The sequence below is a fragment of the Crinia signifera genome, chromosome 2, assembly GCF_055691185.1.
Source record: "Crinia signifera chromosome 2, ASM5569118v1, whole genome shotgun sequence".
Classification (NCBI taxonomy): Eukaryota; Metazoa; Chordata; class Amphibia; order Anura; family Myobatrachidae; genus Crinia; species Crinia signifera.
The window spans coordinates 380,837,820-380,864,275 of NC_139218.1; the positions used below are offsets into that span (position 1 = coordinate 380,837,820).

A 26,456-nucleotide genomic window follows, 5' to 3' on the forward strand; every position below is an offset into this window, starting at 1 on the left:
GCTTCTTTAAGGGCCAGATGGACCTTTCTCCAAATAACTCTGAGTCGAGAGGCTGCTGAAGAGGGTGGACCGGGGGCATCAGGTCCCAAAGAGTTAGCCCGAGGATGAAATCCATAGACCGTAAAAAAGGGCGAGGCTTTGGATGCTGAATGATGTGCGTTATTATATGCAAATTCAGCTAACGGCAGGAAGCTGACCCAATCATTTTGCATTTTGGAAACAAAGACTCTAAGATATTGTTTCAGAGACTGATTGAGACGTTCCGTTTGCCCATTGGCCTGTGGATGGAATGCAGAGGTGAGACTGGCTGCACAAAACAGTCTCCAGAACTGTGCCACGAATTGTGGCCCACGGTCGGACACTATATCACTGGGCAATCCATGCAACCGAAAAATGTGCTGAAGAAACAAAGTGGACAGTTCCTTGGCCGACGGTAACTGTTTTAAGGCCACAAAGTGTGCCATTTTGGAGAATCTATCGATCACGACCCAGATGACCTGACACTGGGACGAGATCGGAAGACCAACAATAAAATCCATGGCCAAATGAGACCAAGGCCTGCTGGGAACAGAGAGAGGCAACAATTCTCCTAATGGTCGGGCGCGAGGAACTTTATGACGGGCACAGTCCGGACAAGACAATACAAAGTCTTTATTATCCTTGGCCATCCCTGGCCACCAGACCACACGAGAGAGGAGAGCGAGCGTTTTATATACTCCTGGATGGCCAGCAATTTTGGAGTCATGACATTCTGCCAGAACCCTGCGTCTTAGTAACGGAGGAACAAACAATCTGTTCTCTGGTGTTTGGGCTGGAGCTTGTCCCTGTGCTTGACGGAGGAGACCCTCCAAGGTTTGACTCACTCCAGCATGAATACAGGACGTGGGAACGATGGGCCACAACTTGACTCTACTCTCCTGTTGAGGTAGAAAACATCTAGAAAGGGCGTCAGCTCTGATGTTTTTTGATCCAGGTCTATACGAAATAATAAAATTGAATCTCATAAAGAAAAGAGCCCACCGAGCCTGGCGAGCGTTTAGTCTTTTGGCTGACTCGATGTACTGTAGATTTTTATGATCCGTTAAAACAAGAATCTGATGAGCTGCACCTTCTAGCCATTGTCGCCACTCGTCAAAGGCCCATTTTATGGCAAGTAATTCCCTGTTGCCTACGTCATAATTGGACTCTGCTTGAGAAAATTTTCGGGACATGTAGGCACAGGGGTGGAATTGTAAAGACTCAGTATCTCTCTGAGAGAGAACCGCCCCGGCCCCTACTTCCGAGGCGTCAACCTCCACGACAAAAGGCAGCTCGGGATTGGGATGTTTAAGAATCGGCGCTGAAATAAAGGCTTGTTTCAGAGTCTTAAAGGCTTGCTCCACCTGCGGACTCCACACTGATGGATCCGCCCCTTTCTTGGTTAGGGCCACCAAGGGTGCCACAATAGATGAAAAAGAATGAATAAAGCGTCTATAGTAATTGGCGAAGCCAAGAAACCGCTGGACTGCCTTTAAATTAGTGGGCCGGACCCAGTCAAGAATGGCCTGTAATTTCTTAGGATCCATTTGGAATCCCCGAGAAGAAATAATATAGCCAAGGAAAGATACTTGGGTCACCTCGAATTCGCATTTTTCTAATTTAGCGAACAACTGGTTCTCCCTCAGCTTCTGTAATACCTGGCGCACTTGTGCTCTATGTGAGTCCAAGTCTCGGGAAAAAATTAAAATATCGTCTAAATAGACCACTACAAATTTGCCCAGGAATTCTCGAAGAACATCGTTTATAAAATCCTGAAAGACGGCTGGGGCATTGGAGAGACCGAATGGCATGACAAGGTACTCGTAGTGCCCCGTCTGAGTACTGAACGCCGTCTTCCATTCGTCCCCCTCCCTGATTCTAATCAGGTTATAGGCCCCTCTCAAATCTATTTTAGAAAAAATAGTAGCGGATCGTAGCTGGTCAAACAGAACAGTAATCAATGGAAGGGGATAAGTGTTTTTTACCGTAATTTTGTTGAGGGACCGGAAATCTATGCAAGGCCTCAACGAACCATCTTTTTTTGACACAAAAAAGAAACTGGCACTGAGAGGAGATTTTGAGGGTCGAATGAAACCCTTTGCCAAACTTTCTTGGATGTATTCATCCATTGCCTTAGTTTCAGGACCAGACAAGGCGTACAGCCTGCATTTCGGAAAAGGGGCATTGGGGATCAATTGGATGGCACAGTCATATGGCCGATGAGGAGGCAAACTATCGGCCTTGCCTTTGGAAAAGACGTCACTAAAATCCTGGTAAGGAACGGGAACCCCTGCTAATGAGATGGAATTTACTGGGAGTGAGGAATGAAAGCACTGTTGCTGACAATGGGAACTCCAGTGAGCAATCTCCCCCCGATGCCAATCAATGATGGGATTGTGCTTCTTCAACCAGGGGAAGCCCAAAATGATGGGCACAGAAGGACATGATGTAAGAAGAAAGGTAATCTCTTCCTGGTGAAACATACCAATCTTTAATAGAACGGGAGGAGTCTGAAATGAGACCACCCCATTGGAAAGCACTCCACCATCTAAACCCCGTAGGGAGATGGGAACCGGAAGCGGGAGTTGGGGAATTCCCAAGCTCTGGGCGATGGTTTCATCCAGGAAGTTTCCAGCCGCACCACTGTCAATAAAAACAGACCCTGAAAACTTACACCCCTGGAAAGATAAATACCCCGGTACTAATAGTGAATCTAGAGAGGAAAACAACTGAAGGCCAAAGTGAACCCTCTCCATGTTCACTTGGCCCAGCCTTTTACTGGCCTATTGGGACAATTTCTCAAAATGTGACCTTTACCACCGCAGTATAAGCAGAGGCCTGAGCTCAGTCGGCGAGCCCTTTCCTCGTGGGAAATGCGGGTTGCCCCAATCTGCATTGGCTCCTCACTTTCCTCAGAGGTCATCTGCACGTAGGGAACAATTCGAGTGAGAGCGCCCCGTTCTGACCTCCGCTCACGGAGGCGACGGTCGATTTTAATGGCTAGCTCCATTAATTTATCCAGCGTTTTAGGAGCTGGATATTGAATAAGACAATCCTTTATCTCGTAAGCCAGACCACAGCGAAATTGGCTGCGTAAGGCTGGGTCATTCCAGCCGCAATCGTTTGCCCATCGACGGAACTCAGTACAGTAGGACTCAGCTGGATCCCTCCCTTGCTTGAGGGCTCTAAGATGAGTCTCCGCCGAAGCTTCTCGATCAGGATCATCATATAATAACCCCAAGGAGCTGAAGAAATTGTCCAACGAGGTCAAGGCTGGGCTGCCTGATGGTAATCCGAAGGCCCAGGTTTGAGGGTCACCTTGCAGTAGAGAAATAACAAGACCGATGCATTGGGCCTCGGAAGAGAATGAACGTGGCTTGAGCCGAAAATACAGCTTACAGCTCTCACGGAAATTAAAAAAGGTTTTGCGATCCCCCGAAAATCGATCTGGAAGGTTCATCTTAAGGTCTGAACCTCCTGTCTCTGGGGGCCGCATTCTTTGCTCTTGAGCTGTTACTTTTAATGACAATTCTCGCACCATCTGAGTAAGCCCTTGGAGCTGATCCGAGAAGGTCTGGGGAGTACTCATAATAAAAAACCCAACACGAAACAAAACACAGTAAGGTCTGCAGATTCTGGCCGGTTATAATGTTATGATGCCCACGGGGACCTAGGGTACTACAGCTGGTGATGAATACAGGAGGTCAGGCGTGAGCCCGCAGCCGGGACCGCCGGTTAGGACGGCCACAGCGGATGCTACTCTAACTCTGTTGAGCCCCTGAGGCAGATGGTAAACCCCTGCAGAGCTAGGCTTCACCTGCGGCCGCCGCGTCCGAAGGAGCGAGTTAGGCCCGCTCCAACCCCGATGCAGCTAGGTCTTATGTGATGGACAAAGGGTAGACGATCGCCACAGGGTACTCAAAAGGACTGCTAACTACTGGGCCTAGCTGGAAGATGAGCCCCTGGCTGCCGGCACCTGGCCAAATCGGGAAGCGACCGAGTCGCAGACACAAGTGGGCCAGAGAAGGAGTCCCCAGCAGAAGCACAACAGGGAGATCGACTCCTCAAAACACAGAAGACCTACCGGAAGGTTCCCTGCCTAAAGAATCCTAATAGGAGGTACAGATAAAGAGACCCGGAAGGATGAATACTACAGAACCCACGGAGGGGTACGGCCTCGGCGGGCCACGAGAATATGCTGGACAATGGATGCTGAGCCCACGGAGGGACTAGACCACGGCGGGCCACCGACTTAAAGAGAAAGTGACCCAGGCTCCACAGGAGCACTTACGTGACCCACGAGAGATGGAAGATGAGGGCCGACCGTAAGCGCCCACTGAGGCTGGATCCAGGAAGAAGGAGGACACCGGAGCTCCGGACACAGATGAGCCGGATACTGGAAAGCTGACCAGGAAACACCGGCACACAGGAGGAGTGACTATAAATCCTGGGACACTGAAGGGACAATGAGAGCAGGGACACTGGAGAGAGGACAAGACAACTGGGACACAGGATAGAAAGCTCCAAGACCTAGGGAGCCTAGGGGACCGGGTGAGTGAACAGGGCACTGAGCAAACAACTCAGGGCACCTAAGTCTATAACCGGCGTCTGTGCCCAGCAGACGCCGGCTATTTATTTTGAAACTCGCGCCGCCTGACTGACGTCAGGCGCACGCGCTTGTGTCTGACAGGCGGACGCTCGGGGACGTTGCCTGGCAACGTCCCGACGCCCTGTCCCAGAGCGAGGCTTGGAACGCTGCCCGGCAGCGTCCACAGCCTCCTTGCTCTGCCTGCCGTCTGCCGTCCGTCCGGGTGTACTGTAGCCCGGACGGCGGCTCGCAACATAAAATGCAAGCGGCAGCACAGAGATAAGACCCTTTGTTTTGGGAACAGTAATATCATGGCTAATGTCAGTGACAGCTGTTTCTCCAAAATGCAATTTATGAAACACAGATGGTAAAACATTAATTTGTTTTGTACGTGCAAAAAAAATTACAAGATTCATTTAGCTTCAATACTGCTCGTACATAGTAACTGTGCTGCAAACAGATTTGTGCTGTAGTCATTTTACATAAGGTGTAATACAGTCCACTCTTGTGTATCACAGACCACTATCGTGTATCACAGTCCACTCTCGTGTATTACAGTCCCCTCCTGTGCATTACAGTCCACTCTTGTGTCTTACAGGCCACTCTCGTGAATTACCATCCACTCTTGTATATTACAGTCCACTCTTGTGTCTTATAGTCTGCTCTCGTGTATTACGTCCACTCTCGTATATTACAGTCCACTCTTGTGTCTTAGTCTGCTCTCGTGTATTACCGTCCACTCTCGTGTATTACCATCCACTCTTGTGAATCACAGTCCACTTTCGTGTATCACAGTCCACTCTTTTGTGTTTTACAGTCCACTCTCGTGTATTACCATCCACTCTCGTGTATTACAGTCCACTCTTGTGTATTACAGTGCACTCCTGTGTCTTACAGTTTGCTCTTGTGTATTACCGTCTACTCTTTTGTATTACCATCCACTCTTGTGTATTACAGTCCACTCTTGTGTATTACACTACACTCTTGTGTATTACACTACACTCTTGTGGGTACTTGTTTCCTAGCACGGCCACACCGATTTTCATCGGGGTGGTCGTGTCGGAAAAATTGCGTCGGTCGCATCGCATGCGACCAAATCGCATGCGATGCGACCGACGCGACCGACCCGATTTTTTAATTGAATCAAATGTGAATAGGGTCCCTGGGAACCGATTTTACATTTTTTTTAATTGAATCAAATGTGAACAGGGTCCCTGGGACCCGGTTTTACATTAGATTCAATGGAAAATATTCCCTACACCCCAAATTTGACACCCTGAACGCCACCCCACGATTGACGCGAACCCGAAGCGGCGGTGCGCGTCCTCCGACCTTTTCATTCCCCTACTATCCACGTCGGCGTGGAGGTGAGAATATAAAGTGTGGCGAGCGCAGCGAGCCACCGAGCCCGAAGCGTGGCGAGCGGACGCGTATTACTTCACAGGTATACGCGTCCCCTCGCGGGGCTCGCTGCGCTCGCCACACTTTATATTCTCAACTCCTCGCCGACGTGGATAATAGGGGAATGAAAAGGTCGGAGGACGTGCACCGCCGCCCCTCGCGGGCTCGCTGCGCTCACCACGCTTCGGGTTCGCGTCAATCGTGGGGTAACGACGGGGCCATATACAATGTGAAATGGGTCATATTGGCCCATTTCACATTGTTTCCTATGTGAGATGGACTTAATCAAGTCCATCTCATCTTGTGCCATTATAATGGCACAAGACCGACGCGACGCTCCCGATTTCAATGTTAAAAATTATTTTAACAGTGAAGCCTATGGCAAAATCGCGGCCATCGCGTCGGTCGCGTCGGGGGCAATGTTAATGGCCGCGACTGACGCGATGCCCGCGATTTTTCCTTTGCCGGCAAAATGGACCTGATTTCAAAGGAAATCGGGTCCATCGCGGGCATCGTGTACCTTAACTTTAAGGTACACGATGCCCGCGATTGTGGCCGTGCTAGGAAACAAGTACCCTCTTGTGTATTACACTACACTCTTGTGTATTACAGTCCACTCTTGTGTCTTACAGTGTGCTCTAGTATATTAGCGTCTACTCTTATGTATTACCATCCACTCTAATGTATTACAGTCCACTCTTGTGTATTACTGTCCACTCTTGTGTATTACAGTCCACTCTTGTGTCTTACAGTCTGCTCTAGTGTATTACCATCTACTCTTATGTATTACCATCCACTCTAATGTATTACAGTCCACTCTTGTGTATTACAGTCCACTCTTGTGTCTTACAGTTGTATCACAGTCCACTCTTGTGTTTTATAGTCCACTCTCCTGTCTTACAGTTCACTCTCCTGTCTTACAGTCCACTCTCCTGTCTTATAGTCCACTCTTGTGCATTACAGTCCACTATCGTGTATCACGCCCACTCTTGTGTATCGCGCCAACTCTTGTGTATCACAGTCCACTCTCGTGTTTTAAAGTCTGCTCTCATGTATTACAGCCAAAGCTCAAGTATTACAGTCCACTCTCATGTAATACAGTCCCCTGCTGTGTATTACAGTCCCACTCTCGTGTATTACAGTCCATTCTCATGTATTACAGTCTCCTCTCATGTATTACAGTCCCCTGCTGTGTATTACAGTCCCACTCTCGTGTATTACAGCCCACTCTTGTGTATTACAGCCCAAGCTCAAGTATTAAAGTCCACTCTCATGTATTACAGTACGCTGTCATGTATTACAGTCTCCTCTCATGTATTATAGTCCCCTGCTGTGTATTACAGTCCTCTTGTGTATTACAGCCCATTCTTGTGTATTACAGTCCTCTCGTGTATTACAGCCCACTCTCGTGTATTACAGCCCTCTCTCGCGTATTACAGCCCACTCTCGCGTATTACAGCCCTCTCTTCTGTATTACAGCCCACTCTCATGTGAATCAAGAGGGGTGGAGGTTCCTCATCACCGGGAACACTGGGAGAAGGGAGCACCAGACCCCTGAAACTGAAAGAGAGCAGTGACTCCAAGCTAAATTCCTACCTCAATTAAAATGCCATGACCCACAAAATCTGCTGTATTACCTGTATTTATAAATGCAGTTCTGTAATTTTACTGCCATGCACGGTATGTTGGTAATATATTAATACACTAGAAGAAAATAGTAATTATTGTACAACAGCCTAATAAAGAGCATCTCTTTACTATCAGAGAATACTGTATGTGTCTGTTACGCGTCTGTTATCGCTCTACTTGTGTCTGTGGTTTGGAAACATCCCGATTCTGTGATTGCAGAGATTTCTCTTCTGACAAATACATCACTGGGGCAAAGTAAGGTAAAACAATATACAAAAAACCCAGGAACGGTGAATCTGGTGGTTTCTTTAATCATGTTCCGTTTTGTGATAAAAGCATTTCAATGTCAGATATGCGTACTGATGCAATTTAATGGGCCCGAACAATTATCATTATCTAGTCAAAGCAGAGTTAAAGATCAGAAATGAAATATTCTAAAAACGGCGATGAAGGCACAATAACTGACTTTAATTGGAAACTGCACATCAGAAGACACTTATCCCGAGCGCGCTAATTTATATCCAACTTACTAATCTTTACTCAGCTGCACTGCATAATGTATCCCGCTGCCTGGAGAAAATAGCGGGGGGAACGGATCTTCATTTTAATTCCATATGGTAGATTACATTTTACAAATGTCTGGAATAAAGATTAGATCGTATTGTGTCTGGGAGATTTAAATTTATTTATTTCTATCAAATGCCTTTTAATAAGTTATAAATATCTCTAGCAAAAAAAAAAGGATGGGGCATCTGTAAGTGGGTTAAGAGTGTTTTACGCTGGGTACACACTAGGTGATATCGTTAGCGAACAATCTAGCAGGTCTATTAAGACTGATGAAGAAAATAAAGTGGAGGTAAAGTGGACGGTCATAATGCACCAGCCAATCCACTCCCAACTGTCATTTTACGAACTTGAATTCTCGGGCGACCGTTTTAGCACTGAACGATATCATTAATGGATGGAAGCGACCATAAGTCTGCAAAGGTGAATCTAGAAATATGATAATGGGGGGTCCCAGATTCAAACACTCATGCTGAAGGGACCCCGCGTGGTGAAAAGGGGGCGTGGCATTACACATTATACCACACACCGTAATGCCCGTTACACATTATAGCAAATACCGTAATGTCCGTTACACATTATATTGCACTCCATAATGCCTGTTACACTTTATTCCGCATGCTGTAATGCCCGTTACACATTATGCTGTATGCTGTAATGCCTATTACATATTATGTCACGCACATTAATGCCCATTGCACATAAGACCACACTCTAATGCCCATTACACATAAGACCACACACTAATGCCCATTACACATAAGACCACACACTGTAATGCCCATTACACATAAAGCTGCACACTGTAATGCCCATTACACATTGTGCCACACACAGTGATGCCCATTACATATTATGCCACATAAGTGCCACTTACCTACATGCTCAATTCCAGGGGTTACATGCTTGATGCCAGGGGCTTTGTGCTCGATGCCAAGGGGGTTTCGTGCTCGATGCCAGGGTGGTTTCATGCTTCTGGCTGCCCTGCTCCATCCTGCCACCATTGGCTGAGTCGAGTGTGACTAGAGTGGCAACTCCCCACAGCCCAGCCCTTTCATTACCCCCAGTAGTTCTGCCCCTGTTGAAACTGTGACAGCCGGGCAGAGAGTTCAGTGCAATGCCTGGCTGTAGCAGGTCCACGGCTATTTTAAATCACCCGCAGGGCTGGCTCACGAGCTCGCATCTCAGCAGCCAATCAGGCAGTGGTGGCTCCTAATTGCCTGCCGGACCACAAGCTTCGAGTTGAGCCAGTGGGAGATTTCAAAATAGCCACAGACCTGCTACAGCTGGGCAACCCACTGCTCTCTGTGCCCAGCTGTCATGGCTTTTAATTGTGCCCTGCTGATCTGGCACTCAAGCTGGTGGTATGTCTAATGGGTGGGTCGGTGCACCCCCGGACCACCCTATAGATTTTCCTATGTTTAAATCTGGTATGCACTTGTAACTTTCGGTGAGTACCAGCACAGGTCATCGGATGACCCTATTTAGGTCGACATGTCGACCTTTTGACTCTCGACTTACCCATTGTCGATCTAATGCTTGTTATGACCTTCCAACCCTTTCCACCTTAGCCATGGGCACCTAAAAAGTGAACGTATCCCGTTCCTACTGTATTTACGTATGGAAAAAAGACGGTCTACAACGGTGATACATCGCGGTGCCCATATGGTCCGGTTTCCTAGATAGATCTCCTTTTATTGACCTAAATCATTACCTAGCTGCTATACATATTTTCCCATAGTTTCTTTTCATAATGAACCATAATTAACAGGACCAGATGGAATAACTTTAGATAAGGAAGTACAGAGCAAATGCTATTGGCTGAGCAAATTGGCTTAATGGGCGTCCTGCTTTATGTTGTTGCTGGTGGCTTTTATAGAAAGTAACTTCTCTTGTAGGGTCAGTTCTTTTAACTCTGTACACGGAGTCTCAATATATAGTGCTTAGAGACTGAGGGGCAGATTTATTAAGCTTTGAGAAGAGATAAACTGGAGATAAAGCGGAGAAAAGGTAAAAGGAGATAAAGCACCAGCCAATCAGCTCCCAACTGTCTTTTTCAAACACAGCTGATTGGCTGGTGCTTTATCTCCTTTTACCTTTTCTCTGCTTTATCTCCAGTTTATCTCTTCTTCAAGCTTAATAAATCTGCCCCTTAGGACCTTATTCTGATCCACACGCAATGCTGCGAAGTTTGCAGCATCACGTGATGATTAAATGCCGACTGCCGCTCACACAGACGCCCCCCACCATCCCCATTCGCTGAGTTTGCCCACACGGCAGCAAATAGATGTTTTGCATCAACATCCATTCGCAGCTTTGGGCGCGGCAACCAAATCATTCCCCGACCATCGAATGATTTGGTACTTACATGTAAACCTAAGACACTCTCAGGTCTCTTATGGTGTGTACACACGGCAGTTCCTGCCATGAGATCCGAGTCCCGACGCGATCAAATCACATCGGGACTCACGGCAGGCTAGAGGGGCACAATTTAGACTATATAGTGCAGATCTGCACTATATAGTGTTGCCTGCCTTCTCTATCTGGCTGCCGATATGCGCTCACATGGGAGCGCGCATCGGGCTCGCAAGCCCTAAAAAAGCATGCAATATGGCTTCCGATGTTCCCTATACATGAGCATCTGCGCATTCGCATTTATGCACATGTGCAGACGCTCAATGTGAGCGTGCACAGCAAACTGCTAGTTTATCGCCCCATGCGCACCTGGCAGTACGGGCATGGGGCAGCAGCAGGGGGCATTGGGCGTTTCCATACAAATGGCTGGTGGCTGGGGTGCCAGGGGTGGGCAGCTGATATCAGCGTATGTCAGCTGCATGCAGCTTCCCAGAGTGGGGTCTTACCTCTCCGAGCGCCATAGAAATCATTAGATGGTTGGTGCCCATCGAATAATTTCTCCCCCGCACCCAAGTGCATCTAAAGGCGCATTAAGGGGGCGTTTCTGACCTGCTCACTGTGGTCCGAATTCGCTCCGCCGGGCCGATGTTGCATATTTGCGCATACGCGATTCTGTGCAACCCCCCACAGCGGGCATCTGCAACTTATTTTTAATTCACCTGGGTGCTCGCTGCCTAAATGACAGGCAGGGGGCATTCTTACGGGCTCACATAGCATTTCATGGGCGTGCCCACAAAAATGGTGGGTGGGCCGGTCAGAACACAGATGAGTCCCTGCTTGCTCGGGGCCGGCGCTGACGTCCCATCGCCCGCCCCTAATTTGGTGGAAAGCGGCCATCTGAATAATGAGTATAGACTTACTTGTCACACTGTAGGGTGAAAAAATCATTCAATGGTGATTTTTCCTCCGTGCGGCCGCATACACATCCGCTCGGATGGTAGCACTGGGATTCGGGCAGCGGTGGGGGCGTGCGTTTGGCGGGGTGGCGTTGACCTGGTTGCTAGGCAGAAAATATACGCAGCATAGTGAGCAGGTCTGAATCAGACCCTAAGATGGGACTGTAATGCCACAAGTTGCAACACTCAGATCTGCATGCAACTCAGAATCAGAACCTTGTAGTCTATATAGGGAACCAGACTCTGAGTCAGACAAAAGATGAGATGCAGACGGATCTCCTGGATATTCGCATAGTGCACATGACCTGTAAAAATTGGTGGCTGCACATGTGCTGGTCCTTGCATACGCACGGGAACAGATTTTGCAAGTGCTTACGATTGATCAGTCCGTCAATCGATGGAGAACTCTTTCAGTGAGACGGGCATGTCTGAGTATCTCGGCTGATGCATGTAACTGCCAGAGAACCACGGGTGCGTATGCTGACTTCTGTGCTCGATCACAGCGTGCACCGTAGACGCAGATTGGACGGCTGCATGCGGCGGGTGCAGATACCTACAGTACGATTGCGGCTGCAGTAAGAACAGTGGGTAGGATGAGGTTCCACATGCAGATGCACTGGCATACAGTTTATACAGTAGGCTGACTACCCATATTAGCATAAGGGAGAAAGCAGGGTGCCACGCCTGTGCAGAAAAGGGCTAGCGATGCACCCGAATCAGGCCCAAAACCATTAAGTGATGCAAAAAATTGTGTTATTTGCTGCAAGTTCTTTTTAAAATATTATTTGTTGCTAAAACAGGAACAAATGGCGGTTGGGTGTTTTCACTTATTCACGCTGAACATCATATTTGACATCCCTAGACGCTGTCCCCAGTGGTCTCTGAGCCAGTGTACAGCACATATACAGTAACTACAAGTTTATACTTACAAACACATCTCCGGGCCTGAGGGTTTGGATATGGATAAATATCTGGGAAGCGTTCTCATTGTCTGGTGTGTTGGACACCTCTGAGCGGCGTGCGGCTGCTACAGGCTTATTTAGCTGCGAGCTTCTCCGTGGTGTCTCGTTTAATTTTCTTCCCTTCTGTAAGAGGGGTAATAGATGTTCCTCTTCCATGAAATGAAATGACATCCCCTCATATTCTTGGTCTTTATTCTAGGAATAGAAAAGGGTGCAATATATTTATTAAAGTACTAATCAAGACAGACCTATAGAAATAATAATTTATATGGCCTCAATTTTACTTCCCAAGACACATATTCTGGGGAAAAAGCATTAAAACATAAAACAAGTTATATATTAACCGTATGCCTTGGCGGGATGTAATTGAGGGGCAGATTTATTAAGCCAGGTGAAGTGATAAAGTGGAAGGTGATAACAAACCAGCCAATCAGCTCCAAACTGCCATATTACGGACTGGGTTCAAAAATGAAAGGTTGTAGCTGATTGGCTGGTGCATTCTCACTTTCCACTTTATCACTTCACCAGGATTGATACATCTGCCCCACTGTCCGAGTTTGCCTTGTAAAAGACAAACTGATGACTGAATGCTTATTCTTCTTATACTTGACTAGGTGGCATAAACCACTGAAGGGTTCTGAGATGCTGTCACTTTTGTTAGGGGCTATGAAAATGATGTGAAAGGGTAAGCCAATGAGGATATTGGGGGAGGAGTAGGCAGGCTAGGAGAGACAAGGAAGTAGTGTGATCTGCCTCTTTGTGGAAATTCCCCTCCCTCCCATCCCTATGTCTTTTTATTTCGGCGGCTGTACAGAACGGTCATTTGAGTAGATTTGTTAGTATGTATATAGTGGGTGCACTCTCCCGACATCAATTGTCATTAGTCCATACTGCTGCACGGGAGATGGCCACACAATATGCACGGGTGGGTTGTGCAGGGAGAGTTGATCACCAGCGATGTGTGAATGGTATGGTAATGTTACCCCTTTTCCCCTGGCCGTTCTTTAGTGCCATCACCATCTATAGTTATTTGTCAAGTTGTCAATAATAAATTTGACATTCAATTTTGAAATGCCAGCACTTGTGTCTGTGTCTTATTGTACTGTTAAGTTAAGGTTTAAGTTTATAAAGTGTAAGCATAAGGATACCCGATGGTGAATTTATGACTGTCCCTTTAAGAAAAAGTCCAGGTCCGATCGGCATCCAGCACCTTAAGTAAGCTCAGACCGTATATCCCGCCACAAAACTCTATCCAATAGGAATTAGCGAATCACCACGAACTAGGGTCATATGAAGATTTTCTACATTTTGGGAGTTTTTTTGAATATGGAGAAGCCTGATCGTGTCACTAATCAGAAAATTATGTTCCGCTTTTACTGATAATAAAGAATATTTACCTTGTAGGAGGATTATCCAACGTCTCCATTTATATACGAAGAATATCCATTTATTATTATACTTAAATTACGGAGACCATCAGAACCAAACAGATTTTGGAAGGAATTGGATGTAGAGTTTCGGATGAATACGAAGGCGGGTCATCCCGGCCGGAAGGAGGAAGAAAGGCCACATGACCGGGCCTGCAAAACCAAATACCCAGACTTTGGTCAGTATTCAATGTGAAAAATTCGCCGTGCATGGCGAGAGATTTTTTCTCTCGCCATGCACTCGCCCTGTTCCGGAGGGCTCGCTGCCACTCCTGCTCGCTCTATTCAATGTGGTTAAGACTCGCCGCCACTCGCGGCGAGTCTTAACCCCTGCAGCGGACGAGCGTCCGCGGCAGGGAGCTGGCAGGGAGCCGTGGGACAGTGGCAGCCAGGTAGATTAAAGTCTCCCTGGCTGCCCCAGAACATATGTGGAGGGGAGGGGGCTCCCCGGGACCCAGGCAGCACAAGCTGCCCCCCCCCCTATAGCCAGCGGGTGACCCAGTATTTACTGCACCCGATCGTGCATATGTAATGATCGGATGCAGTGAATATATGAATATCTAATGAGCGGCTCGAGCGCTCCGGCCCCCTGCTGGCTGCTCTGTGCAAAAAAATAAAAAATTAAAAAAATATATATTTTTTTTATTAAATATATATTCATGTGCTATAAGCACATGAATAAAAATAACATGCCCCTTCACAGAAAAAAAATCCTGATTTTTTGACACCAAAATTTAAAAAGAAAAACCTTTTGGTTTAAAAGTTCACATTCCAGCTCTCCATGAAAAGATGGAGAATTGCTACACGGCGTGAGACGGCGAAAATCACTTAGAAAGACGGCAAATATTTCACATTGAATAGGGTTGCTCGCTTTTGGAGAGCAAAATGCTCTGTCCAAGGCGAAAAAAGCACAAATTCGCCATAAAACAGGATTTTTCTCATTGAATACTGCCCTATGTATATCTGAATATCATAAATACAGCTGATCCCGGACTTTTTAATTATACAGCACCAATCTGAAGGAGCAATTAGGATCATGTGTACACCATCTGATAATTAAAGGTCTATATAAGCCAAGAACTTTGAAGGGTCCGCACATCTTGAAAAAGATCTGTAAGGATCGAAACACATTGGTGGGGACTCTGCACACAACATCAATGGAACTACTTTTATGGAGGACATGAAAGATTTCCATCTGGTTTATAGACGGGGCCCCGTACTCCCTGGAACCTCCACCAAGTCCTCAAGGACATGAGGAGATCTTTGTCTTCTGTTCTTATCTTTTACATATTCCATCTGAAAAGTGAATTGAAATAGAAAAGGGACATCTGACTCCACCTAAATAGGGGGGGGGGGGGGTATTATTTCTCTTTATAGAGGCACCAATAATTCTTTAAGTTGGGATATTTATATAACTCAAGGAGCCCATAGACGCTTCGTTTTGTACTATGCGATGCGCGCTCCCGCGCATCACATAGGGCCTTATTCTGGTCTGTGCGTACTTTCCCGAACTCTTTCGGATGGCGTTTTTTAGCCGTCTGCGCATGTGTGGGCAACGCTATGCGCATGTGCCACGCAAGATCTCCGTACTTGTTCTCACCAATACCGTACAGAAATGTGCACCGCATTCACTCGTGAAATATGGGCGTATTATGGGCGTCATTCGGAACTACACAGGGGCATAGTTTCAAAGTGGGCTAAACTGGGCGTAAACATGGGCGTACACGAGGGAGTTCACTAATTATGGTATGCGTACATTCGGACAGCACACCGAATGCACACGAACAAAAAGGCAGGAAACATGCGGTCTTCATAAGCAAGTATTGCTTTGCGGACACCACTCGGTCATGCGCTAGGCATTCGGAACGCCCAATCAGTATGGGTGCACCTCAACCAATGTCAGCTGAACACAATACAATCCACTCCTTTACTCATTACTCATTAATTACACTCTTGTCATTGCTTCAATTGGAACCATTGCAGCTTAAATGGACCATTACTAAACACACAAATATATGCTGCATTTTTAAAACACATTTACACTGCAAGCAATGGACAGAACTTCCTATCACTAATATAAATATACATGTCACATGTAATATAATAGTGTCAGATAATAGTGGTGAGTTTTGCGGAAATACACCGCATCGGTGCATACGGGCAGGTTCCCGTCCGTTCTGACGCGGTAAGACCGTGCATACGCTGTAAGACCGTGCAGAATATGTGTGTGTCCACCGCACACGCAAAGGTTTGGATGTCGTCCGTAAACACGCCCTCTTCTTAAAGAGTGAGTCCGTCCGAATGCAGAGGAGGCGTTTCTTCGTACTATGTCCGCACAGTGTGGCGTGCGGACCGCTCCGAAATAATTTGGAAATATACGCACCAACCAGAGTAACCTCCATATTACGGTACAAAAAGTATGTGCTGCACATACTTTTTGTACTAGGTACACATCGTATCGGATCGCAGTGCATGCACAAAGCATGCACAAGGCATGCGATCCGATACAATGTGTACTTTAAAAGTACAAAACGGACCGGCAGGACCGGGCTTAAGAGGAATCAGCCCATTACTCAAAATTTAGACACATGCAAACCAAGGTCTCTGTATGTATAATGGGACTGCTCAGCTACACAAATATACGGTAGGCCTGTATACTGTGAATTTTAAAGCGCTTCTAAAAATCAAAAGGGCTGTTGTTGCCCATAGCAACCATCATATTCTCGCTATCGTTTTACGGCATGCAGCGGTAAAGAAAACTAGCAGCACTTCCTTTAGAAAATGCAATTTCTTCAGCCGTTATCTGCAAATCACTTCATTGATTTACTCATATCAGGGTCTATTTTGGTGCATTGGTAACAAATACAATTTTGAGAGATTTGATCTTTTCTATCTGAGAGATGCAGTTTAGTATTGGAGAACTGATGAAGCATCTCCTGATATTGGCTACTATAGAAACTATATAGTATATGAAGGTCACAGGAATAAGGTGTTTAGAGTATACACCACTTACGGTAATGCCAAGCGGTAATCACAGACCTTACTAGATTCTACTCCATATACAAGTGTATAGTTGCCTAATTATTAAATTTTCTGTATTCTCCAGTGATACAATTGTCCATCAGATTACATGTGTCATCCTTTATTTTACTGGCCCTACAAATATTCTGGCTTTGGATTCGATCCAAGCAATGATTTTCAATATTATAACTTCCAGGGAACAACCACCTATTAAGTTACACATGTCTATTCTATGCGCTCTTAGTGATAAAGGGCGTTGTCTATATCCGCAATCCTCCCAGTGGCGTAACAATGGCACTGCAGCCGAAGCGGTGGCTTGGGGGAGCTGGCCCTGTGGGTACGCATGGTCTCTGCAAATTCCAATGGGTCTAACCATCCATATGGCATCTTAGGAAATGTCCCTCAAAATATGTCCGCTGCCTTGGAGGAGACAGATGCTAGAGGGCCTACTGGAGAGATGGATAGATGCTAGATGTCCTACTGGGTAGCATATATCACTACCCAGAGGTTAAAGATTGCCCCTGGAAAGAAAAAAAAAACCCTAGCAATGTGCATGAAACCCCTAGCAACGCACATGTAACACCTGGCAACGAACATGTAATAAATGTATGGCTTGGTGCCAGGATTTTCTTTGGCGAGGAGGCGCAAAATTTCTAGTTACGCCACTGAATCCTCCTCCTACATTTTCACTCATCTCCTCCATGGTCCTTCTCTTATCCCTGGTTTGCTTGCTGAAGAGCTGCAAATATCACTAGGAAAATGGCTACTTGGACATTTTCCAGTCATTCACAAATGCACAATAAGGATGTTCCCAAGAACATGACATGGGTGCCATGTTCCCGTAGACCTGCGCACAGTAGACTCTGGCACAATGCCAGGGACTACTGCACGGCTGGAGAAGAAGGAGCCCCATTGGAGTACGTTTTTTTTTTTCTTTACACAGTGCCTGGCTTTAAGGCAGAGAAAGCTGTTCCTGAATAGGGGAGTCACTGGGAGCCCTGTGATAATAATGCCAGCTGGAGTGTTCATCCTGAGATTTTTTTTTTTTTTTCAATTTTTTATTTATTTTGTAGTACATTTGGCCAGATCGTGTTTCTTATTATAGGTATGGGGAATACTTTAAAAAAAAAAAATTAAAGGGATTGTAGCATTTTTTTTTGTAAAAACTGCTTTAAAAGCCATTAATGCATTCAGGTTATACTAAAATAATGTAAAACATTCTTTTTCACATTATTTTTTTTCTATAAAACATGTTAATACAGTAAATATACCCCTTAGGAATATCTATGAATAAATATATGTGGCACATTCCTAGTTTCCAATAATATTTGTGGCTCAACCGCATCAGTCATACACATTTATAAGAACCTTCATATGTAATACGGGCATCTGTATACCACATCTTCCCCCAAGCTAATACATTGCAGTATAAATGTTATTTGCCAGCACTGTCTCAGGAAGGGTCATCTCCGGACATAGAAAATCTCACCCCGCATTGGAGAATACAGTGACAGCTAATGCCAGTTTTTTCTTTAATGAAACCTCTGATAGGTGCTGCTAATTATTTTTACTTATAAAAGGACATGTCCAACTCTCAAGCATCAAGATAATAGAAATGTCTAATTAGTGTCAGACATAAAAAGTTCCTTTACTAATTCTGTTACAAATGAGACATTAACAGGCTTTCATACTTAGCTTTGTGCAGTGATAACTTTTTAATTTCTGTGCAGTGGTGTCACTAGGGTGATGTCGTCCGGTTTCCTAACTCGTCACCCCCCCAATACAGATTTTTGCACAAGTGGGTGTGACAAACTGATTATATAGGTGCAATGAGATCTTAAACAATCCTTCTGAAAACAAATCAACAGCCAACGAGCTAAAGGCCGGATCTCGTCAATCCCTGGCTGTTTAGACGGACACGCCCCCTTTTTGCCGATCGACAGGTGGGACATTGAATTCCGCCTGCCGATAAACAGGCGAGTGGACCGAAAACAGGCCACGGTCCCGACTGTTAGGCAATGGCGTAAGTATAAATTTTGCTACCCCCTGACAAAAAGTGTGTGGTGCTCCCCCCCGGGCTTCTCTACAGCGTGTTTCCCCATAACGAAGAAGCTGAAGCAGGATAGAGGAAGAGAGACCAGCAAACACTGCTGCTTTTCTTGGCTCGGACACATACCAGGCCACCCTAGCACGCCCATCCGCCCGCGCATCCTGTACACAGTAGCCAACAGCCGGCTCTGTGTACAGTCAATTGAATCAGTGGGGGTATTTGTTGTGTCTGCCATGGCTGCACCAGTGCTGCGGCTGACTCACCTCTGGTGCTCAGCAAGTAGGCAGCAGCAGGCAGCAGTATGTCAGTTCGTCGAGCGGGTACCGGCGCCCACATAGACCCCGCTGCCGCTTGCTCCCCCAAGCGGCAGCTAGGGCTGCCTTACAGTAGTTACGCCACTGCTGTCAGGACATACCGACAGTCGGAACCCAGGATTGAAAACCATCCATATGCTCCTTGCTATCAGTCTATCTACCCTTTCCAACTGCACACTCTGGGCCAGATGCTTCAAAAAAGTGATAAAATGGAGAGAGATAAACAACCAAACAGTCAGCTCCTGCCTAACATTTTTCAAACACATCCTGTGACATGGCAGTGTGGAGCTGATTGGCTGGCTGTTTAACACTTTCAAGGCATCTGTCTTTAAAATAACTGTCTCTCTTACAATAATACTGTAGGAAATAGAATGATCAATTATTAAGCAAAACGCATCTCATCGTGGAGCACTTTCAAAGTGAGTCATATAACAGTAGCGAATGGGCTATCATTCCACTATTAAAGTAACGTCTTCATCATCCTTGACCTGACACCACTGCCTCCTATTCTCTTGCCACACATGGAAACAAATTATTCCCCCAACTGATACTATATATGGTCGACTAGAATTTACTGAGATCCGTAGTAAAATTTCACCCAATTTTCCCCTTCAAAACAGAATCATTTTACTCTTCAGCCACCACCAGCCACCACCAGCCACCACCGCTATTCCACTACTACTCTTATTCAAACAATATCATTTTATGAATTTTAAAAATATTTGTAATACAGGCCGAGTCTTCCATATCCGTAGATCTCTTATCCGAAATATTCCAAAAAACGTGTTTTTTTTTTTAGAATATTTATTTCCGATTTTTTTCCCCTAACCCCCCCCCCCCCCCCAACACACACACACTTTTTTCATACTTATCAAGTCCCCCGATGTCCACTGCGGCATTCACGATCTTCTTCAGCGTCTTCAGCGGTCCCAGGAGTGCATTGCGCGCCCGCGCACTCATGCAATGCCCTCCTGGGACTGATGAAGAGGATTCTGAAGGCTGCCGGAGGACACTGTAGACGTTGTGGGACCGTCAGGGCACCACCAGGGGACCATGTAAGTATTAGAAAACCAAATGATAACCGTAAATATCCCTTATCCAAAATTCTCGTGGTCCCGAGCATTTCGGATAAGGGATGCTCGACCTGTATGAACTTTTACAGTATTTCCAAGATTCCATTTACTTGGGGAAACTCAGTAGGTGACGCGTAGACACAATACAGTCGGTTACTGACATTATGGTCTGATCTTGACTACATGAGACATCAGCAATGGTTTATGGATTCAAAAGTAATAAATGGTGTCTTCTTCATACTACTCTGACCTGTGACATCACCAAGGCTGACATAAATCAGCTGATACCATCATGGTGTAAACACAGTACATTTACAAGCTTGGAATGCAAATTAATATGTACAGTCTCAAACAAAGCAGCTCCTGGGACTTACATAAACAGAGGTGGAAGGGACAGGTTTGGTATGACTGACGGACGGTCGGGATCCTGACCACCAGTATACTGACCTCAGAATCCCAGCCGCCAGTACTCCTGTTATTGGGGACATTGACCCCCACAAGGGACAATAGCCCCTGTTGGTCAGATCCCGAATGTTGGGCAGTGGAACAGTTGAGATTTTGATGTCAGTACACTGACTGTCAGGATCCCGACCGTTGGCCAGTCATCCGGTTGCCGAAGGGATCGCGGAGAAAGTGCACAGTAAAATGTGACCTGCAATTAAATGTTAGGGCTCGGTAACAGCCCCAGTCTGTGCCTGGAACCATTACACTTTATTATCCATTTTTTTACCAGTCATTTCTATATAGCACACACATATTTTATAGCTTTACTATTTCAGTTATTCTCATCAGTCCCCACTAGAATAACTATAATAATTATTATATTGGGCCACTATAGTTATTTGTTTGTCACAATCCAATTAACCTACCAGCGTGTATTTATTTGTTTGTTTGTTTGTTTTTTAACCTCAAGTCTCTTGTAAATAATTGTAGATATAAACACCGTGAATCTGAACAATGAGAGTGCAAACACATTACAGAGAGAGAGAGACACAATAGTAAATATAATGACATAAAGTACAAAAAAAATAATGAAAAGAGCAGGAAGGGAACATGCTCTGATTGTAAAAGACATTCTAAAAATGCGTGTGGACATGGAGAATCCCTTTCATATTTGTAATATAAGGGAGATGTAGGAAGGAAAACAAGGAAAAAGGAAAGGGGTTGGGGCAATGGTTGCACAGAGAGGGGCGGGCTCTAGGAATCCTCAAGGGGCTTAGCCAGCAGGGGATCAATAATGGAAAGAAAGAAATGGGCTACAGTCAAGAAGCCCATATCTTATAAACATTATATTGCATATACTTTTTCCATGCATGCAATGAACCAAGGAGTTGGGGGCAGAAAGGTGGGGGAGCATCAGGTTTCTTCTAGTGATCAGTTGAAAGATTCTGGGCCAGTGGCGTAACTATGGTACTTCAGCCCAAGCGGTGGCTTGGGGAAGCTGGCATTATTGGGGGATAATGGTGTCTGCAGATTCCAGTGGGTCTGACGTCATGATTGGAAACTGCTAAAATGTCCCTCCAAAAATGTCCGCCACCTTGGAGGAGACATATTCTAGAGGGCCTACTGGACAGATGCATAGATGCTAAAGGTCCTACTGGGTAGAGTATTTTACTACCCTGAAGATACGTTTTTCTGGGTAGCGATATAGATATATATATATATATATATATATATATACAAGGATGGATTGTGAAGGCATTTGAACATGATAACTTGTTTATCCTCTATGAAATACACTATTCACTTTAAAAAAGAAAAACTTTTTGACATTTTCCTACCATTCACTTTCAAGGGCTGTATTGGCCCCGAGTCAGCTCTTATCTACCGTTACCTTCCAGTACATTACAAAAGGACAAATGATTTTTTTTTTTAATTAGCTGTCATTAGATGTAATTGCCTGAAGACTGCTTAGCTGCGAGAAAATGTCAGAACACTTTAAATAAAAATGGATTGTTTATTTTTAACTTGAAAATAACTTTTATCTCTTTATTTTCCGCTTCTTCTGTTCTGCTCTTCTTATCGTTATAGACCAGAGGTAACTCATAATCGCCCGAATTCAGCCTACAACGAATGGGTCTGAATCGGCCACTAAACTTGAAGAGTGATTGTGGAGAGTGATCAACCACCAGCCAATCAGCTCCCAACTGCCATGTAAGAGGCTGTGTCTGAAAATTGACAGGTAGGAGCTGATTGGCTGGTGGCCCCATCCCCGATGTTCAGGGTTTGCGCATGCGCCATAGCAACCAGTCAGATGATACTTCTTATTTATTTAGCATATTCTAGAAGATAATGGATAGAATCTGAATTGTTGCTATGGGCAACAACCGATCTTCAATAGAACTCCCAGCTCCCATTTTACCCCTATGGGCTAGTCCCCCCTTTTATTATACAAAATATACCAGGCATGTCTAAACTGTGGCCCTCCAGCTGTTGTGAAACTACACATCCCAGCATGCCTTGCCATAGTTTTAGCATTCCCTAATAGTAAAACTGTGGCAAGGCATGATGGGACTTCACAGCAGCTGGGGGACCATAGTTTGGACATGCCTGACATATACTGTATCTGATTTTCCAGAGCACACCCGGTCAATCCATTAATGTAGTTGGCATGATGTGATTGGCCGGCTGTAAATCCCTAATAACGTGCAGCCGTTACACATCTATACTCTGTGCAGATGCCAGACAACTATTACTAGAGGTCCATCTTGGCATAGCTCAGCAAGTCATGCGTTCAGAGGAAGGATCATTATAGCGCTATAAAGTTTGAATATCCCGTCATTACCAAGTATAAATTTTATACAGCTCATGAACCGGGTTTATTTCAGTTTATCATTCAGTGGCCTTTATTAATGCATTATAGAAATAGTTGATTCAATAAAACAGTCATAATGCATCCTTATTCCAAAGAACTGATTTATGGACCAATAACACAATTTGGGTGGTTAAGCATTGGGAAAGGAAGACCAGCTATGTAACTACAAGCGTAGCTGAGCTCCCCTTGGGCTTGGGTGCAGCGCCTGACACAGAACTTACGTACCCAGAAAACCTCCTCTTGGGGGGCAGCCCCACCTTAATAATACTGTACATGATGTAACCGGTGGCGGTTCCACAGGTGGCAGCACAGTTCAAAATTCAAAAAGGGGAGAAACACCAACTGCCGTTCCAAACGGACTCACTGGCAGTGGGTGTGGCTCCCCTATTTGAATTTTGGACTGTGCTGCAGCCACACCTCTGGAGCCGCCGCCGCATTTAACTCATGTTTTATGACACGTGTGTTCATTTGTGGTTTGTTTGTTTGTTCATTGGGTCTGATTCATATTTGCATGCAAACCCAAAGGTACAAATACAATGTTTGGGAGTCTGCACAGATGCACAGGTCCTGCAAATGCGTAAAAAGGTTCTTGTGATGAGCAGGGAGCGGCGTCCGGCCTTCTTGCTGTTTTACGCTTGCAGCTGATGATGCAGTTTGCAGTCTGTGATTGGCTGGTGATGAGGTCACTAGCTCCCCAGCCTATCAGTATCAGAGAAGTGTCATCTCAGAAGCAGTTTCTCCAGTAAGGGGGCCTGTGTATAACCACCATGCAGGTCAGTCCCACCTCACACTGGGCCAAATGTATTAAGCCAAGTGATAAAGTGTCGGCTCCTACTTCTATGGGCTGTTGCTGGCCCCTCTTTCCTTACCATGGTCGCGGGACCGGCACACGCACAGTAGCATCCTTGGTACTGTGCCTACGCTGGCCCCCAGCTTCTATAGGCTGCTTCAGCAGCAGCCCATGGAAGCTAAATCACAGTCCCGGTGTCTGTAGTCTGTGGGGGAGGGGGGGGGGGGGGGCTGCAGGCTTGCAGCCAAGAGGTGAAAACTGACACTAATAAAGAGTGAAAAGGACCAGCCAATCGGCTCCTACCTGTTATTTTTGAAACCCAGTAACATGACATTTAGGGGCTGATTGGCTGGTAGTTTATCTCTGTATACTTTGTCGCTTCAAAGCTTAGTACCTTAGTACCCCGTATAACCACGTGAACGAATATCCCAGTACAATTACATAATAATCTCAGCCCGCTCCTGCTTTAAATGTCACAAATGTAAATAAATTGACCCTCAGCTCAGATTATCAGGGAGAATTCAGGGAGAATATCAGGGAGAATTCAAGGAGAATATCAGGGAGAATATCAAGGAGATTATCAGGGAGAATTCATTGAGAATATCAGGGAGAATATCAGGGAGAAAAGAATATCAGGGAGACTATCAGGGAGAATTCAGGGAGAAAAGAATATCAGGGAGAATATCAGGGAGAATATCAGGGAGAATATCAGCGAGAATATCAGGGTGAATATCAGCGAGAATATCAGAGAGAATATAAGGGAGACTATCAGGGAGACTATCAGGGAGAATATCAGGGAGAATTCAGGGAGAATTCATTTTAAAGCAACCACACTTGTGACTGCAGGTTGCAAAACGTGCAAGCAATGTAATATTGTACGTAAAACTAAAAATTGCCTTTTGTTTGGCATATATAACTGTACCAAGCCACGGAACGTGCATAGGAATTATTACAGTACTAGCTCAGGATTTCAAACCCCCAAACATAGGGGGTTATTCTGGTTGATTCCACTAACCCTGCCTAGTGAATGGCGGTCCACCCTCCCCCTTCACCCCCTGCAAACTATACATTTGCTCCCCCCCTTACTTTACAAAGAGACAGTGCATGCCCTAAAAATATTTAGAGTCATGCTCATTACACATTATGACACACACACCATAATGCCTATTACACATTATGCCACACACCATAATACCTTTTACACATTATGCAACACAGCATTGCTCATTGTAATGGGGATTACATGCTCATTGCCATGGCGGTTTACATGCTCTTTACCAATGGGGATTAAATACTCGATGCCCAAGGGGATCTATGCTCATTGCCATGGGGTACATGCACAGTGCCCCAACACTACCAGAATCAGCACTTCCAGCTAGCGTTGGGTGCCTTGACAGAGACCATAGATGCAGGAGGACCTCTAGCATCTGTCTCCTCGGTGGAAGCACCATTTTTGGAGGGGAGCAAGGTCTCTGTCCACGGACAGAGATGCTGAGCCCCTGAGGCGATGCTCTTCCCAGTTAATTATATTCTTTAGGCGTCGGGGATCCAACGAGGGAGCACCTTTCTGGCTTGGACCCAAAAGTGATACAAGAGAAAATTGCTAACTAACAATAGGGCAGATGTATTAAGCCTTAACAAGAGATAAATGCGATGGTTATAAAGAGAGATAAATGTCCAACCAATCACCTGCTAACTGCCATGTTATAGGCTGTGATTGAAAAAAGTCAGTAAGGAGCTGATTGGCTGGATGTTTATCTCTCCTTATCACCCTTGCATTTATTTCTTGTTAAGGCTTAACACATCTGCCCCTTTGCCACTGAATGCGGTGCTCCTGCAGCACTACCGGCCATTGTGGGCGAAGTTACGAGATTTCCATAAACACACACAAAGCGCGAGATTGAATTTTTTGGTTTCTTGGATATTTAAGGTGAAAAAGATAGAAATGTTTGGCGTCCAGTAGCTTAATTTGTCTCTGGCATCAAACAGACATTCAATACCTGGACTCAGAGGCACGAAGCCAAAAACAGAATGTTCTTGAGAGAAAACAAGGGATTTGTACTCTGACGGAGGGGAGCAATAAAACACGTACAGCTACAGGGACTTGGGCCAACTAGTGAAATATGACAAAACTATTACAATGCAAACTTTGTGCGGCCTCTTTGTGAGACCGGCGCGCAGCAAAGGCCCAGATTTACTACGCTTAGAACCAGGCAGACGCAAGACGAATTTTGAGGGGAAAAAAATAACTTTGTGACTTATATACTATATCATTCCGGTTTCCATAATGAATACTTTAAATGGATTGATATAGGATTTCCTTTAACAAGAAGAGATGAGCGTACACTTCCAACAGCTGCAATAGGTTATAGTTTCTATAAAGCGAACAAAGTTTGCAGGATAACGTACAAAGTAATGCAGTCATTGGCTATCAGGTGAGTTAATGCACTTTTGAATGTACTGTAAGTTGTAATTCACTGGAATCCTATGCAT

At 45.5% G+C, this 26,456-nt stretch overlaps 1 protein-coding gene across 1 annotated transcript in view; it reads right to left on the reverse strand.

The window, feature by feature from the left end:
• The window catches only part of LOC146058571 (cyclic nucleotide-binding domain-containing protein 2-like), a 161,661-nt gene that overhangs the window by 41,054 nt on the left and 94,151 nt on the right, over nucleotides 1-26,456 (reverse strand). The window contains exon 13 of the mRNA XM_083170851.1: nucleotides 12,441-12,668. Coding sequence (XP_083026977.1) covers nucleotides 12,441-12,668 — 228 coding nt within the window. The remainder of the gene's footprint in view (nucleotides 1-12,440; nucleotides 12,669-26,456) is intronic.